Source organism: Geospiza fortis, unplaced genomic scaffold (genome assembly GCF_000277835.1).
Source record: "Geospiza fortis unplaced genomic scaffold, GeoFor_1.0 scaffold27, whole genome shotgun sequence".
Lineage (NCBI taxonomy): Eukaryota > Metazoa > Chordata > Aves > Passeriformes > Thraupidae > Geospiza > Geospiza fortis.
Window position 1 is genome coordinate 3,856,479 of NW_005054329.1, and position 15,895 is coordinate 3,872,373.

Here is a 15,895-nt window from a genome sequence, read left to right on the forward strand (position 1 = left end):
TAATCAGTCAGTGGAGAAAAAGACTGAGCTTCCTTGTCCTATCTCTTACAGGAAGTTTAAACCATATTGCTATTGCATAAGATGCTATTAAAATAAGCAGTTACACTTTTTCCTAGTGTAATGCTTCTTTGCATAAATACAAATATCAGGTGACACACATGTTGCAGCACTGATTTATATTTCCATGGTAATTACCTAAGCAAATTACAGTGCATGAGTAACTATTAGGGGGATGGAGAGAGGAGTCTTCACCTTGATTAAAGTTTTCTATTGCCTGTGTAACATGTTTATCCATGTGCTTGCCTTAGAATAGATCTTGTTGACCCAGTTGCATGACACCACATTATTTGGCACTATTAGTATGCTGAGGTCCCCGTACTGCTGGCTGTGTGGAGGCACTTGAAATTAAGAAACAGCTGACTGCATCCATGACTGAAAAAAGTAGCTCTCTCCATTTCTTTATGTCCCCTATGTTTTCATCTTTCAAGCTGTGTCTTGGTTTGAAAGACAGGTGTCTGCTCTTCCTCCTGCCCATCCCAGCAAGGTGGGAACTGCTGGGTTCCTCCTGTGAGAGCTCTGGCATGGGGTAGAAACAGAACCAGCCCCACATACCCAGGAGCCAGCCTCCACCCACACAACCATAAGCCTGGCTCTGAAGTTGTGATTCATGATAAAAGAACTGGTTTCAGCCTGTAGGGTGCAGCAGTAGCACATTTAATGGAAATAAAGAATACCAGCTTGGAAGGGCTCTCAAGGATCGCCTGATCCAACCTCCCTTGGCAAAGCCCAGTCTAGTTAAGACAGTCCAGCTGATCTGAGAAGTGTCCAGTGTTGGGGAATCCACCACTTCCCCGGGGAGGTTATTCCAATGACTGATTGCTCTCCCTGTGAACATTTGTCTTCTGGTACCCAATTGTATCTCCCCAGGAGTCACTTGTACCCATTACCCCTCATTTTTTCCATGTGACTCCTCCTGAAGGGAGTCTCCATCTTCTCTGTAGCCACACTTTAAACATTTGAACTTGGTGCTAAGTTCTCCCCTTTTCAGGCGGGCTGGCACTGCAGTTCTAGAGCTCACCTGAGTATTGTCAGAGCCGAGGGGGCACTCCCAGAGCTGTGAAAGCAGGTGGCAGCACAGCACAGGGAAATGCTTTAAAAGGAGCCACCCCTGGCACTCTTTATGTGACTTACACAGCTACAATATCCCGGGTGAGCTCGAGGGGAAAGCCTCTGGGTTGTGCCATGGTTCCTTTTGTATTTTCTAGGGAAGAGCAGCAGTGCAAGTATGTACCCCAAAACGCTCTGGGAACAGTTTATCCATCCCATATGTGCCCACAGTTCCTGAGCTCCCCTTCCTTCTGTGCTTGCTTTTTGTGTTGCATTCATTCCAGGGGAAGGCTGCATCTCTCTCACAGAGCCTGGAGAATTCACTGGCCTGAGAGATTCCCCAAATGTGGCATGAGCTCTCCATAAATTCCAAACATTTATTTTCCCTAAGATTTCATGGCATTCTTGGGAGTCTGGGCTTTGAGTAGAGTGGAATGCCTTTAGAGGGAATATTACATCTCCTAGCTGAGGTCTGGCTGGAGTTTGTTTTTTACTTTTTATTCTATAGAGCTGTTACACTGATCCTGTGTTTCACCTCAAGCAGGAAACCATACATTTATGGTTATAAAAATGATATAAAAATATGATGCAGTGGTCAAAGCTGTCAGGAGTTAAAATATTATTTCCAACTGCGACAAACAACAATAATGGTAACAACAATAAATAAGAAGAGAAAACCCAATAAATAGTATCTTCCTTCTCTTTAAGCAATTTCCCCTTTGGGGTAGTTACAGTCACAGCTGGCAGGAGTGCTGGCAGGCTCCCAGTGGGCAGGTGCAATGATTCCCTTGCGGCTGCAGGGGGCACTGTGGCCCGAGTTCAGTCATGTTTTCCTCATGTGGTAATGGCGGATGGTCTGGATGGGAAAAGTGGGCTGCAACAGGAACCTCGGAGCGGTGGCTGGAATGGCAGGGCAGGCTCATCCAGGGTAGCATTGCATCCTTTTTTCCAGGACATTCAAAGTGCCTGGCAAAGGGCTTCCAGATTATTGGAAGTTTTGGTTACAGAGAGCAGAAACTCCTCCTGAAAATAGCTTTCTTAGGGGAACTCTGTTCCAGTGTAAACCAGAATGGACTGTTCAGTTCTCATCTCTACCAGTACAAATCCCTATCAGCCCTGTGCAATGCCCAGATAGTAGAGGGTAGAATATTCTTCATTTCCTTCCACATTGTGTTCTCTTACTCTTAGCAATGTTCCACAGCATTAAGTATCCAAACTACAACACTTTTTCATGTTATTACTGCTTCCCTTCAAAACAAACCCCTTGTCTTTATTGGGCATTTTCATCCTTGGCTCTTGTAACTTCACCAACTTTTATCTCCCTCCTTCGAGCCGCAGCTTTTCCCCGCTCATCTTTGTAATCTGACATTGTGATTTGTTCACTTGTGTGCTTGTTTTTCTCCTCAAAGAAGATTTGCTGAATCATTGGGGAGGAGGCAAGAGCTGTAGAAGCAGCTGGTGGCCAGTGATAAAACCAGGGCCACGTCCAGCCTTGAGGGTTTGCAAGTGACAGCCCTTCAGTTGAAGGCCTGAGTCACATTCCCTTCTGAGCTAAGATTGCTGGGCACTAGGGGATTGAGAAGAGAGGATGAGGAGGTGGCACCCCCAAAGCAGAAATTATTGTTAAATGCAGGTTGTGTTGTATCTTCTGCAAAATTAATAATGATGCTGTGAGAAAACTTGCAGGCTGGGGGCTAAATGGATGTTGTGCCCTTTTGAAATCCTGAGGCACTATGAGCTGTTCAAATGCAAAGTATTATCAATCCTGCTGAGTTCTCCACCACCACAGCTGTGGCACTGTGCAGCAGGCACAGGGACACGGCTCTCTGACTTTCCAGCTGTTTCTCTGCGTTCCAGGTAACATGAGAAACCTCAGCTGTCTCATGCACACCCAGTCTGAAACCCAAGGTCTTCTGCCCTGCCAGCTCTGCCTTTAAGACACTAGAAAATGAGTTTTGTGCATCTGAGTTACTTATGCATCTCATGCAGAAATAACGTCTTACCAATAGTATATTATACTTTTCCTAAGAAAAGAGTTTTAACTTGGGATGTTCTACTTAGTTTTAATACTTCAAGGAGGTAAGATAAAAATGGTTAACAAACAAGACTGCAAGTCCAGCTCACCTGAGTTCCATTTCTTGTTGTGCTATTTAAATTTGGGCAAGTATTTTAAGGTGAAAAATGCAGGTTGGGAGATTCCAATGCAGTGACCTTGCTTTGATGCTTTATGGGGTTTCTGTGGGGTTTTTCATGATGCCACTCCAGTGTATTGCTGTGCATGTGCAGGAATTCTACCTTGCTGTTATCTGCAGATCTTGAAGCTGCTACAGGCTGGATTTAAATAAGGAGCTGAGGCAGGGATGTCTGACTGACACCACCATGTCCACACTCTCAGGATGGGGCCCTCTCAGGAACAGGAATGCTCTGTCATCTCCAACTTCCCCTTCCTCAACTGAGACAAGAGATAACTTCTACTTTATAAAGAGAAAAAAACAGTGAACTTGACCACTGCTAAAAATCCCACCAAAGCTCCTAATATAGATGAGCCTGGGATGTAAGATAAAGTCCCATGGCTTTAAAATTATTCAAGAGGAAGGCAGAATCAATGGAGATGGGTTTTTAAACCCCTTGTTCTTCATGAGGAAGCCTTGAACATCAGAATTGTGTTGCCTGGTGCTGAATGTGGCTGTTGGAGCTTGCTGAGGAGCCCTTGATGCACAGAGGAATTAAATGGCTTAGAGGGTGTTCATGACCTGGAGAACTGCAGATGATGGGCTGGAGCAGAATCAGCTGTGAGAAACTCAGCCTGAGAGTGGTGCAGAAACCACAGGGCTGTGACTCAGCTGGTGCAACTTCAGATGCCTACAGATACTGGGCTCCCTCTCTTCAGGGAGAAAAGTAGGTGCATACAAGGCAGGACTTCAGCCCTGGTTTAGATATGTGCTTTAAGAGAGAAAAATCATTTCCTAGGTATGCTTCTTATCAAAAAAAATCTTCAAGGGTGAAATCACACCTTTCACCTCCCAGTGCTTATAACTGCTAGAACAGAGGTAAAGAAACCACTAGGACTACTTAACTTCTTAATCAGAGATGAGAAGCTCTCCCACCTCAAAATAAGACAGTTTTCAAATCACCTAGTTATTGGGCAAAGAACAGAAGAGTTGGTAAGATTTGTTTAGGGAAGAGAGATTGGAGCTACACAGAACACTTCAGTTCTTCCACTACCACTTGGTCATTGCTGAGTTTTGTAGTTCACAGCAGACATCTCCTGACCTACTGCTGAAAGTTTTCTGCCTCATATCCCATGGAGAGCAGAGGACAGCACTGCAGCCAGGCAGCCAGGGATGAGCACATCCTTCCAACACAAGGGTTTGCATCTCAGCAAAATCCCCAGGTGCAGGCAGGACCCGAGACACCAGCCTGAACCAAAGGTGGTGGGATGCAGGGTGAGGGCTGTCCATATGGTCTGGATGAGCAGTGACAGGTTAACAGCAAGGCTAAAGAAATGTGTTAAAGCTGCAGGTGTGACACTGGTTCATCCTGCACGACCCAGCTCCATCAGGGAAACCAAGCAGAGGATCTCTCATTCCCCTCCCTGTCAGAGCTGAGGTGTGTGCACAGGGGGCTTGCACAGGTCCAGGGGAGCTCATCCAAACACAGGAGGGTGTCCCTGGTGTGATCTTCAGCTGGAATGATTTGGTTATTGCTGCCCTAGGAGATGTGAAGGGGTATTTGCTGGCTCTTGCTTTTTCAGCTCAAATGGGAACAGTCAGGATTTTCCCCCTTCTATTCACTCTGGGGTTTTTACTACTTTTCAGAGACAGAGCATTTATCTGACACCAAACCTTAGTGACTGCTGGAACTGTGAAGTGGAAGATCCCCCTCCCAAACCTCAGGGGAGGCAGCACAGGGAGAAGCTGCTCTGGGCACTGAACAGGAGCAGCTCACTCAGTAAGCATCAGAATTGTTTGTTGTAAATCTGACTCTCACACTCAGCAATGCCCTAAGAAAACCTTCCCCATGCACTCCCTCAGGTCCCAAATTTCACGTTTGCAGCTCCCAGGCTGCACTTAGCCAGGTTATTTGCATGGATGGGGGGCTGCCTGGCGCCTGGGTGGCAAAGGGCTGACAGGCCTTTCCTGCCAATCTGTCTGTTGTTCAGATGAAGTGGTTGGAAAGTGCTCACTCTCCAGTTCCCTCTTTGGCCCAGGCACTCTGATAAGGCCTGGGCTGTCCTATCTTGCCCTGGGAGCTGTTCCTCCTCCCCAACAGGCTCCTTTCCCCAGCTGACAGTTAGCAGCCGGCAGTGCTTGATAAACTTATCAGACCAAAGCTGAGACAGCTCTGTCCTGCCAATCTGTCTGTTGTTCAGATGAAGTGGTTGGAAAGTGCTCACTCTCCAGTTCCCTCTTTGGCCCAGGCACTCTGATAAGGCCTGGGCTGTCCTATCTTGCCCTGGGAGCTGTTCCTCCTCCCCAACAGGCTCCTTTCCCCAGCTGACAGTTAGCAGCCGGCAGTGCTTGATAAACTTATCAGACCAAAGCTGAGCTCAGTGCACGCTCAGCTCCTCCCCAGCCCCAGATTTCCCCATTCCTGAGGACTCTCTGCTCTCTGCCTGCCTTGCTGGCTGGTACAGCGAACACAGATCCCCCTTGGGCCCACAGGTCAAAATCAGCCCAAGGAGCAGATTGAGGAGTGCTCAGATTGAAGCAGCACATTCAGAGTGGGGGCACTGAGTGGGATGTTCACAGCTCTTACCCAGCTCTGTCTCTCTCCCTGCAATATTATTCACAAGTCAAAATGCTCTTGTCTGGTTTATCCTCCCTGTGTTGCTGCTCACGCTGTTCCCCTGCTGGTTTTGAGTTTAGTGGGTTCAATGCAGGGTCTCTGTGCCTGCCTGCAGGATTGCTGAGCCAGCTCTGGAGCAAGGGTGCTCTCTGGATTCAGTTCCTATCACTGGTTATTGCTGCCACTGTTGGGCGTTCCAGCCCAGATCAAGGCTCCATTGTGTGAGGTGCTGGATGTGGCAGATAAGGAGGAGCAGTCTCATTCCTGACTATCTTACCGTTGAAATAAACAAGTGAAATGAAGGGGAGAGGGGGAATGATTATCCTCCTCTCCCAGATGGGGTGAAGATCTTCTGAGAGCTTCACAGTGTGCTGAACAACTTCAGAAATCCAGCACTCAAGTCTTGCCCAAGGTCATGCAGGAAATGTGTGGCAGATCTTAAGTCTCAGTTTAAAGTTGCAGCCTTGAGATGAGTGTGTGTCCATGGTGACTGTTAGTTTTAAGATGGTGGGCCAGGAATTCTGCAGAGATCTGTGTTCTCTTACTCCTCATCCAGCACAGAGATTCACTATCCCTGAATAATTTCTCTGTGGCTGTTCTGGGTTGCCTCCTCTGAGTGGATGTGCTATTCCAGGTGAAAAGGGGGGGGGAAAACCTCTGCTTTGTGAGCAGATTAAATGTTTAAAAAATGGTTTGTGATGTACTTATTTTTTATTATTCTGTAGCAGCACTGCAGGATGAGCTCCATATCCAGTCCCATGTTAGGCCCTTAATGGCAGGCAGGAATCTTTTCCCTGTGCAAGGAAATGTGTATGCAGCTATTTCTGGGAGATTGCCCCACACCTTCAAGTTTCCTTTTGTGTGCTGTGCTGATGGGCTGGATTTAAATTGCTGCTGTGTCTCCATCACCTGAGACTGGGGAGCAACCTGCTGTGAGGACAAGGGACCCTGCTCTTATCTTTTATTTTCACTGAAAACCCCTTCTTGTGATGTCTAAGTTGGGAAGGAAGTGGATGCAGCAAATAACTTTAACCAGTAGAACCTGCACCCAGCTGGAGTCTAATTCTTCCCTGTCCTTCCTCTCAGTTCTCTTTAGGGCTTCCTTAACAATTGCCAACACAAGAAAGCTTCAGGATCTTGCCTTCTCCAGGATTGCACTCTGTGAGGTTATTACAACCTGAAGATAAGTTCCAGCCTAATGCTGTGCTGGCTGGGAACACCCCTCTGCTTCCTGCAGGTGTCCCCTGGCTCTGTCCTCATTAGGGAGACAGATTCATCCCGTGTCCAAACTGAAATCCACCCTTAATCACAGCTCTTCTGGGCTGCTGCTCTCAGTGCCTCAAGGCAGTCTGGAAGACACAGAGGCACCTCTCTCCTCCTGACAATGCCCGGGGTTAGTGCTTTGCATGTCCCTCATTTGCTAAACAAAACAGCCCAGAGACCAGGATTTATTTTTCCCTAGCAATAAAGGGAAGAAGTTGAGAAGGGGACTGGGGAAGTACAGGATACAGAGCCAGCTCAAAGAGAGGCAAAAACAATCAGCTCTTTCTTCAGCCACAGAGATTAGTTGAGATTTTGCTTTTTGCTATCTGTTTCCTTGACTGACTGACCAGAATGTTTGTGATGCAAGGGGAGGTGGTGAGAAAGGGGCTGAACCAGAGTGATCAGAGCTGAGGAGGATTTGCATGTTTGGAGAGCAAGGCCAGGCGTGTTTGGAGTTGGTGACAGCCATGGCCTGGTCCTGAGGGGTGCTGAGCACCCTTGGGTGCCCGTGGTGCAGATTCAGCAGCTCCAAGGACCAGAGCAGCCCTTTGCCTGCTCTTTGTAGCAGGTCTGCCCATGGCTGGTGCTCTGCTGGGAGGGAAGAAGGGGCACTGGGGCTCTGCCTTGTTTTTCCTTTGGGCTGCTGGCATCCACAGGCCTCAAGCAATGCCAGGGCTTGGGCATTAGGTGATCTTAAAGTGGCAACTCATTACTCAAGGGGAAGAAACTGTCTTGGTGGAAAACACTGCAAGTTAATTCCCTGTTCTCTCCTCCCTTTTGTCACCTCCTGTCTGTGGCTCGCTGGTGCCTTTCCCAGTGGCCCCCCTGCACAGGCTGTGCCTCTGTTGTGCTGCCTGTGCCTGTGAGGATGGCTCAGCCTGGATCCCCTGCCCTGCTCTGGCCACTGCTGTGTTCTCCTGAGCTCTGCAGCACTGCCTGCAGCCATCCCTGTGTGCTCCTCCCCTCACTGCCCATCGAGCCACAGCCACCCCTGGATCTCCTGGGATGGGCTCCCCAGGCTCCTCACAAGCACCAGGCTAAGTGCAAACAACACCAGTTCTCTGCTGGCACTGCCTCCTCCAGTGTAGCTGCTCTTCAGGAATGTCTGGGCTCAGTAACCCACCCTGGAATCCTGGGGAAACAGCAGACAGGACTGGGGTGATGTGTGCTGTGTTTGGAGGGAGAAGCTGTAGGAGCACACAGGAGAGAAGATCCCAGCTATCCATTGAAGGTTTTAGCTCCTCTGTACCTTGGAAATCAAGGACAGGAATGAAAATGTAATGGATACAGCAGCTCTTCTTCACAAGGCTCAGAAGAACCAGGGGTCTGGTTTGGTTTTATGAGTGGTCACAGGCACTCTTGCCAATTGATGTGTGCCAGCACTTGACTCCAAATGGCCAAAATTGGGAAGATTTCCATGAGTCAGACACCCCTCCTGTCCCCAGGGAGGCCTGTGCTGGTGTGCCTCTGTGGTCTGGAGGCTTTTGCTCCTGAGCAGTCCAGATGCTGACACCCTCTTTGAATATTTCTGTTTGCAGATTAGTGGAGGACAAGGGGAATGACAAACACAGTTTGCATTTTGGGCAGTAATTTTAATAAGCTGAAGTGACTTTACCTTGAGCAAGGCTTGTGCATGTGTGGGTGTTCACAGGTGTGTGTGGGGCTGGGGACCTGTTCCATCACAGGTTATGCACCTTCCCCAGAAAGGCTCAGGGAAGGACAGCAGGGATTTTTGGGGGGCTTTGGCACTGTCTGTTGGACACACATTCCACGTACCTGGTGTGCCCTCCTGGCTCTGCACCAATCTGTCTCCAGGATGAAATCTCTCTAAAGGGAGCCCTTTCCTGTGTGTGAATTTCCACTTTTATTCCCACTCAAACCATAAAGAGCAATCCTGGACTCCTTTTGCACCCCATCCCCACTGCTTGTGTCCCCAGAGTCAGGTGTGAGCCATTCTTTAAATGAGTGTTTTGAACATGAAATATGCTGTGTTAGCCCAGTTACTAAGAAAGAACAGATTTATCAGATAAATCCCAGCAGGCCTGTACATGTCACTGTCTGGTATAGTGCAATAAAAATATACATTAGAATAAGTATAAATACATATTTACAGTGTACAAGTAAAGCCAGGAGTACAGACTCTGGGTTTGAGCTTCCAGGTACATATTAATGACTTACAGCTTAGGCACAGCATAAAAGGGACAAGAACATTTTAGGTCTTAAGAGAATAACTTGGGATTTACAGCAGTGGAACTGAGGGCAGTTCTTCTCTGGCAATACATGAATTTTCCACTTGGATCATTTTTTCTTTGCCCACGATGGGCACTCCTTCTTAAGCCTCTGGAGTGAAATGGCCCCAGCCTGTTCCCAGGGTAATTCCCACTGGTTCATTGTCCAAGGCTGTGTGTTCAGGGATGCAGTTATGGAGTGAGCCATGTGCTGCTACAATGCCCCAATTAACTGAAAACACTTGTCTGTGTTATAATAATGTTATAATAATGTTATAATAATACTTTGTCCTTCCTATTAAGAACTCAGGGGACTCTACAAACCTGAGTGAATGGCCCCACTCCACCAGGAGGAGTGGAAAAACAAAAGCCCAGTGCAGTGCCTTGCCAAAGGTTATAGAGAGAGAATTTGGCAGAGCTTGGAGGGAAACTGGTTCTTTACTTGCTCCAGTGCTTTGCTTCAACCCCTAGACCTGGCAAAAGGAGGAAATACCACTGCTCTCTTTGTATAATACTTGTGAGGTACTTGCATGCTCTGCCAACATGTACAGGCTCAGTCACTTCCTCCTTGAGCAGAGTGCCTGGCAAGCAGAACTCTGGCCCTTGATATCCAGGGTCACTCCTGCCCAGGCAGTGACTCAGGATTGCTCAGGACAGCTCTAAGCTGGCATGTCCAGCATGCAGGGAAATACTGTGGGACACACCAGCCCTGATTCCAAGACTCTCCCATGGTACCAAGGCATGGGGATTATTGGCTCATGCATGGTGCTGTGGTCTGGCTCTTCCTGGAGCCTGCTTGGGATCTCTGCAGTGTGGTGTGTCTGTGGAATGTATTTAGAGACCCCTGTTATCTGCTAGGGATAGGAGCTGTTTCTTCAGTATTTTCCTCCCACTCCAAGCTAAAAATACAGCACAGTTAACTTGTCATTTGATCACAGTAAATGCTCTGCTGAAAGAAATGACTTTAAGGTGTCTGTTGGCAGAATTTATGGCCTGGGCAAGTCTCTGCAGAAGGCCTGTCCAGGTTGAACACAGCTGACAGAATGCAATCTATTTGCATGCCCTGGGCTTATCTTCCCAACCATCAGAGCAGAACATGGTTACAGCACCAGCTTTGTTCAGATTGTTGCTGCCACCAGCCCAGAAGTCCCCTCCTCCCAGCTGGGCAGCCTGACAAACTGGATCCTGCTCCTGGTGTAAAGCCAGAGTAACAGTGACCTTGGAGGAATTCCTCTGGATTTACACTTGAGCAGGTGATGTCAGATCTGGGCTGGTACCTGTTGCAATTAAAAAGCGAAAGCTCCCACAGGTTTCTTCGGGATGTGCAAGGCCCTGTGGTGCCAAACACCAAAGCCAATGCACGCCTTGGCCAGTTCCCAGGGGAACACAGGACACCATGGGAGCTTTATGAGCTGGATGGAGGTGCTGGGGACAGTCTTGAAGGTGGAGCTCCAGCAGAGAGCCCTCACTTGAGGCTGTGCTGGGTCTCGCGGTGCCTGCGCAGATCCACCTTGCGCTGGAAGCCCTTGGCACAGAGCTCGCAGCTGAAGGGTTTGAAGCCCGTGTGCTTGCGGCTGTGGGTGATCAGGTTGGAGCTCTGGCTGAAGGCTTTGCCACACACCTGGCATTTGTGAGGCTTCTCCCCTGCAGAGCACAGAAAATGGTAAAAAAAAACCTGCTTTAACAGGTGAACAAAGAGAGATAGAAATGCATTTTAGCAGAGTCAAACCTGCTTGGGTATCAGGGTGCTGCCAACCCAGCTCTCCTGGTGATGTGTCTGGATTGAGATCCAGAAGAACCAGGGACAGTCCCCTCCAGCTGGGTGACCCATTCCCTGCATCCAGGGCTGGGTACAACCCCAACATGCACCACAGGCTGGCCAATAACCACCTCCTTGTCAGGCACATGTACTCCAGCCTCCTGCTGTCTCCCCCCACATGGAATAATGACTTTGCAGTGCCTCTGCACACTTATCCCCAGTCTAATACCTCTGTGTCTGGGGTCTCTGTATGTACATTAGCTCTAATTTTGGTTTTCTCATGGAATACTTGGTTTCTCACCTGTGTGGATGTAGGTGTGCTTCTTCATGTCTGACTTCTGGTGGAAGCGCTTCCCGCAGTACTGGCAGGGGTAGGGCCGCGTGTCCGAGTGGATCAGCAGGTGAGTGGAGAGGGTGGAGGAACGTTTGAATGTCTTCCCACACATCTTGCACTCAAAGCTTCTTTCCTGTTGGGGAAGGAAAATCATGGGATGTCTGAGGCTGCAAGACATGTGACAGAGCTTGAAGAGTGATGAGAGTTGTAGATTTGATAAGCAAATCTCCTTGGCTCGTGGACTGATAACGCTGGGTGCAGCACAAAGGGAATGCAGGGAGGGTTAATTATGGAAATGGATCACATCTTGTGATCCCAACTCCTGCACCCTTTAGCAGGAGGTGAGGCACAGAAGAGCGAGTAGCAATGATCCTCCCTTGCCTTCCAAGGAATTCTGAAGGGCAGACTGAGATTTGTGAGACCAAGAGCTATGGCCAGTGGTTTTCAGAGCTCCTGTCCTTGTCACTGCGTGCCACAGGAAAGGCATCACGTTTGTAACCTAGGAAATGTCACTTCCTCTGTAATGGGTTAAGCAAGAGCAGAGGTCCAGAGCTGGTTCTCTGGAACCATGCCACCCACCTGGGAGTGGATGTTGGTGTGCTGCTCCAGGCTCACAGCGTGCCCAAAGGTTTTGCCACACACTTCACAGGCAAAGGGACGGGTCCCGCTGTGAGACCTTCGGACATGGACCTCCAGTCCATGGGGAGTGGAGAACACCTGCAAAACAAAATCCCTGTGATTTTCTGTCATGAGGTGGCTGCACCTCCATCTCTGTTTTCAATTCCTTCTCTTTATTTAATTCTCCCCTCTGTGAGAACTCCTGTGAACTGCAGCATTCCCACTGCCTTGTTCTCCTGACTGCAGGCCCTGCTCTGAGCCACACTTTGGCGTGCCCAAATGAAGAGTGGGTTCCATGTTTCATGTGTGCCATGAAAATCCCTCCAGGCCCTCCTCATCCCAGAGGTTCTCATCCACCACACACCTTGTTGCACTTCACACAGTGGAAGGTCTCCATGTCTGAGGAATAATGCAGGCTGTAATCCAGGGGGGGCTCGGTGCTGGGCAGGAGGTGGCTCCCATAGAGGCTCACCGGGTGCTCCAGCAGGGCTGACTGCATGCTGGAAGACATCTGCTGGTAGCTGTATGGCATGTGGAAAGCATCCCAGGAAAAGCCAGCTTTGTAGAAGGTTGGGGTGCTCGCTGTGTTAGTGCAGTCCTTGATCTGCAGCCCTGGCATGGCCATCTCTGAGTTGCAAAGGAGAGGGAGAGGGGAGTGTCACACCATTGCCTGAAGTTGGGCACCTGTTAAACAATTCCCCATTTTGCCTGACCTTGGGAGTTACAGTTGGTAAATTCTCCTTGATTCAAATCCTCATTCCCCAGGTAAAGTTCCCATTGTGACTTTGATTTCAATCTGAGGAAATTTTATGGCAAAGAATGCCATGGAAATTTTCTGGCTAAGGGAATATGAAGCCCCTTGCTAGCCCTCCTTGATGAGGTGTTTGAACAAGTATCCTGTGGGCACCTGCCTTGACCCACATAGCACAGAGCTGCATTAATCTGGGGAGGTTCATTCACTGGGAATAACAGCACAAGCCTTCATTCTTCCTGGTACAGACCAGAACTGTAAAGCAAAATTCAGAATGCTCCTGATGAGCTCTGCCTGTGGCAAGTTTGACCATAGATGTCAAAATAAGAGCTCTCATTTATTGAAAATCTGGGCCCAGTTCTAGGGGTTCCATAACCAGCTCAGCCCTGACCTCTTCTGCAGTTGGGGTTTTGGGTAGCCAACCTTGAGCTGAAGGGCCTGGCAGCATCCTGCTCAGGTACTGGACAGGAACACTCTCTTCTTTCAGTTCAGGTGGGTCCTTTTCTTGTTTTGGAACCACACATCCCAGGTCCTGTTTCTTGATGTCCTCTGGTGTCCTGTTTCCTGTGGCTGTAACGAGCAGTGTCACACTTATGTCACAGTTATGTCACTCTGGCTGCTACAAGAAGAGTCTCTTTAGGTTTTTGCACTCATGTGTGAACTCCTGCCTGGACACAGCAGCCCATGCTCAATTCCCTGAGGAAGTGCAGAGTGATGCAATCAGCATTCAAGGTCTGCCCATTGCTGAGGAAGGGAAATTCCAAGCAGGATGAGATAGGCAAGGCAGAGGGGGCAGGATGAGATGAGAGGATCCTTGATACCTGATACAGTTATAGAATATCAGCCCTAGAATTATGTCTGTAAGAATAATTTCCCTATTTAAAACCATTTCCATTTGTGTGGGTAACTAACAATCACTAACTTATTAACCTCCCCACCCCTCTCCTGAGAGAGCTGGGTATTGTTAACTTGGATTTATGGACAGCCAAGTGGGGAAGCAGAGGGGGGAGGCAAGTCCTTATGCACTGAGCCTTGTGTCCTCCTGCCTACACTCCCATTTATGTCTCCATGCTTGTCCCAGCCCTTAAAGACACCAACCAACCCTTGTTAAACTTTGTAGTAAAAATCTAAAATCACAGAGGTCCAACATGTGTCTCCTTTCTGCTGGAGATGGGATAGATCTGCTGAGGGACAGTATTTATCTCTTGTCAAAACCTGCCACTGCACCAGAGACACAACAAATGGCCGAAGGATGATGGCAGGAATGAAAATTAAAATGTTACCTCCTTTCTTTTTTATCAAACTTATCTCAGGGCTAGACTCTAATTTGATAGCCAGGGCTAGAACAAAGGGTAAACTGATCCTAAATTTGAATAAAGAAAATTTGAATGGTGCCTGAAGGAAGGAGATAATTACCCTGGCCCTGCCACTGCTTGGATGGCTGTAGGAGAGCAGGAGCAGAGGGAGCACAGCAGGGGTGGCAGAGCTGTGTTGGGGAGTGTTAACCCCAGGAAGAGATGGTAACACCCCAAGGTAGAGAAGATGCAGTCCAGAGGGAATGTGGGCAGTGAGCACAGGAAACCAGAGGTGGAGGTGGCAGAGTTGTGAGCATGTAGAACACTGACAACCCAATGCAAGCTCTTTTCCCAGCTATAAGTGGCCCGAAGTTGGTCATTTTTCCCAAATGTGACCAACTCCACACAGCATCTTACAGCTCAAATCTCCCCAGCAACCCAGCAGGAAACAAAGGGAGGATCAGAGTGGATTTGGTGCAGAGAAAGGACACACAGTAAGGGATCAGCGTGCCCTTACACTGACATCCCTGTGTGGAAGCCCTTGGATGCTCTTTAGCTCACTCATCCTGCTCCCTTAGCTGCCTACTGAATGACAGATTTACCTCAGTGTGTTCCTACAAGCCCAGGGGATGGACAGACTCACCAGTGAAGGCAGAGGGGACTGGGCCCCAGGGGAGTACTGGCAGGTCATCTTCCACACAGCGGGGCTGGTGATAGGTGTGAGCCTTTTTGCTCTTCACCAGAAAGGAACGTGGCATCTTCCATTCACCTTCTGGGATGAAACACAGAAAAACACCAGCTAAACCTCTGTGGCTTGGGGAGTAAATTCCCTCTTGTTTCAGATTAAGGGCACTCTGTAAAAATCACTCTTCACAACCTACCCCAGGCTGAGGCAAAGGATTACAGAAAAAGAAACACAGACAGGCTTAACCTGAGATCTGAGTTACAGACCAAAACTGTCTGTGGCAGGCACGTTGGAATCCAGGACTGTCTCTTGCAGTCCTGCTCTGACTTTTCATTTTTTCATTTCTGATCTTCTCCTCCCTGGCAGGACAGAGGGAACCACAGGTTAGAGATGCCCACTGGAGAAAGTCTGAGTGTTTGTGCTGCACCTGGAAGGGCCCTGTCCTAAACCATGGCCAGGGCTCTACTGTGAAATTATTATATAAACAACAAAGACAGAAACTACAGCAGTAATAGGGGAGAGACAGGGAGATCATGCAGAATGATGTGTGGAGGGTTTCCCTCTTGCTGGAGTAGTTGGAGTTCTGGCTGACAAACAAGAGAGCAGAGGCAGAGCAGGAGGGCTGGCTGAGAAGTCACCTTTTGGACCCAGCTCAAATATTGCAGACCGTTGAAAAGGCGGGTTAGGGACAAACATAAAATGCTGAAATTTAATCATACCAAATTCTCTTGCAATGAATGTGTTATCTTTGCTACCCAGAACCCAGCCCACCCTGTGCCCACTCCCTGGGGCTGGTAACTGCTCTGATGGAGGCAGGGTGGCAACAGGGACAATGTTGTGAGCACTAATATTAGCTGGTGCCCTATTTGCATGTGTATTTGCATTTTCCCTTGTAATTGTTTGGGATAGAGGCACTAAAAACAAATCTTGCTATATTTTCTTTGAAAAGTTAGCATTTAAGTCCTGACTCTCTGTTGACTGGAAACTGTTATTAAGTTTTGCTCCTTCCTGAGAGCTGTTCAGTGGAACTTACTTATTTACTAAAGAAAACCCCCCAAAATCCATAA

At 48.5% G+C, this 15,895-nt stretch overlaps 1 protein-coding gene across 1 annotated transcript in view; it reads right to left on the reverse strand.

Annotated features, from left to right (window-relative positions):
• Positions 1-9,647: 9,647 nt before the first annotated feature.
• GFI1B (growth factor independent 1B transcriptional repressor) overlaps positions 9,648-15,895 on the reverse strand; it is a 10,269-nt gene continuing 4,021 nt past the window's right edge. Inside the window, exons 2-7 of the mRNA XM_005421272.2 lie at positions 14,787-14,915; positions 13,272-13,418; positions 12,462-12,724; positions 12,059-12,196; positions 11,447-11,612; positions 9,648-11,030 (exon numbers count right to left, since the gene is read on the reverse strand). Coding sequence (XP_005421329.1) covers positions 10,852-11,030; positions 11,447-11,612; positions 12,059-12,196; positions 12,462-12,724; positions 13,272-13,418; positions 14,787-14,901 — 1,008 coding nt within the window. The 5' untranslated portion in view covers positions 14,902-14,915 and the 3' untranslated portion in view covers positions 9,648-10,851. The remainder of the gene's footprint in view (positions 11,031-11,446; positions 11,613-12,058; positions 12,197-12,461; positions 12,725-13,271; positions 13,419-14,786; positions 14,916-15,895) is intronic.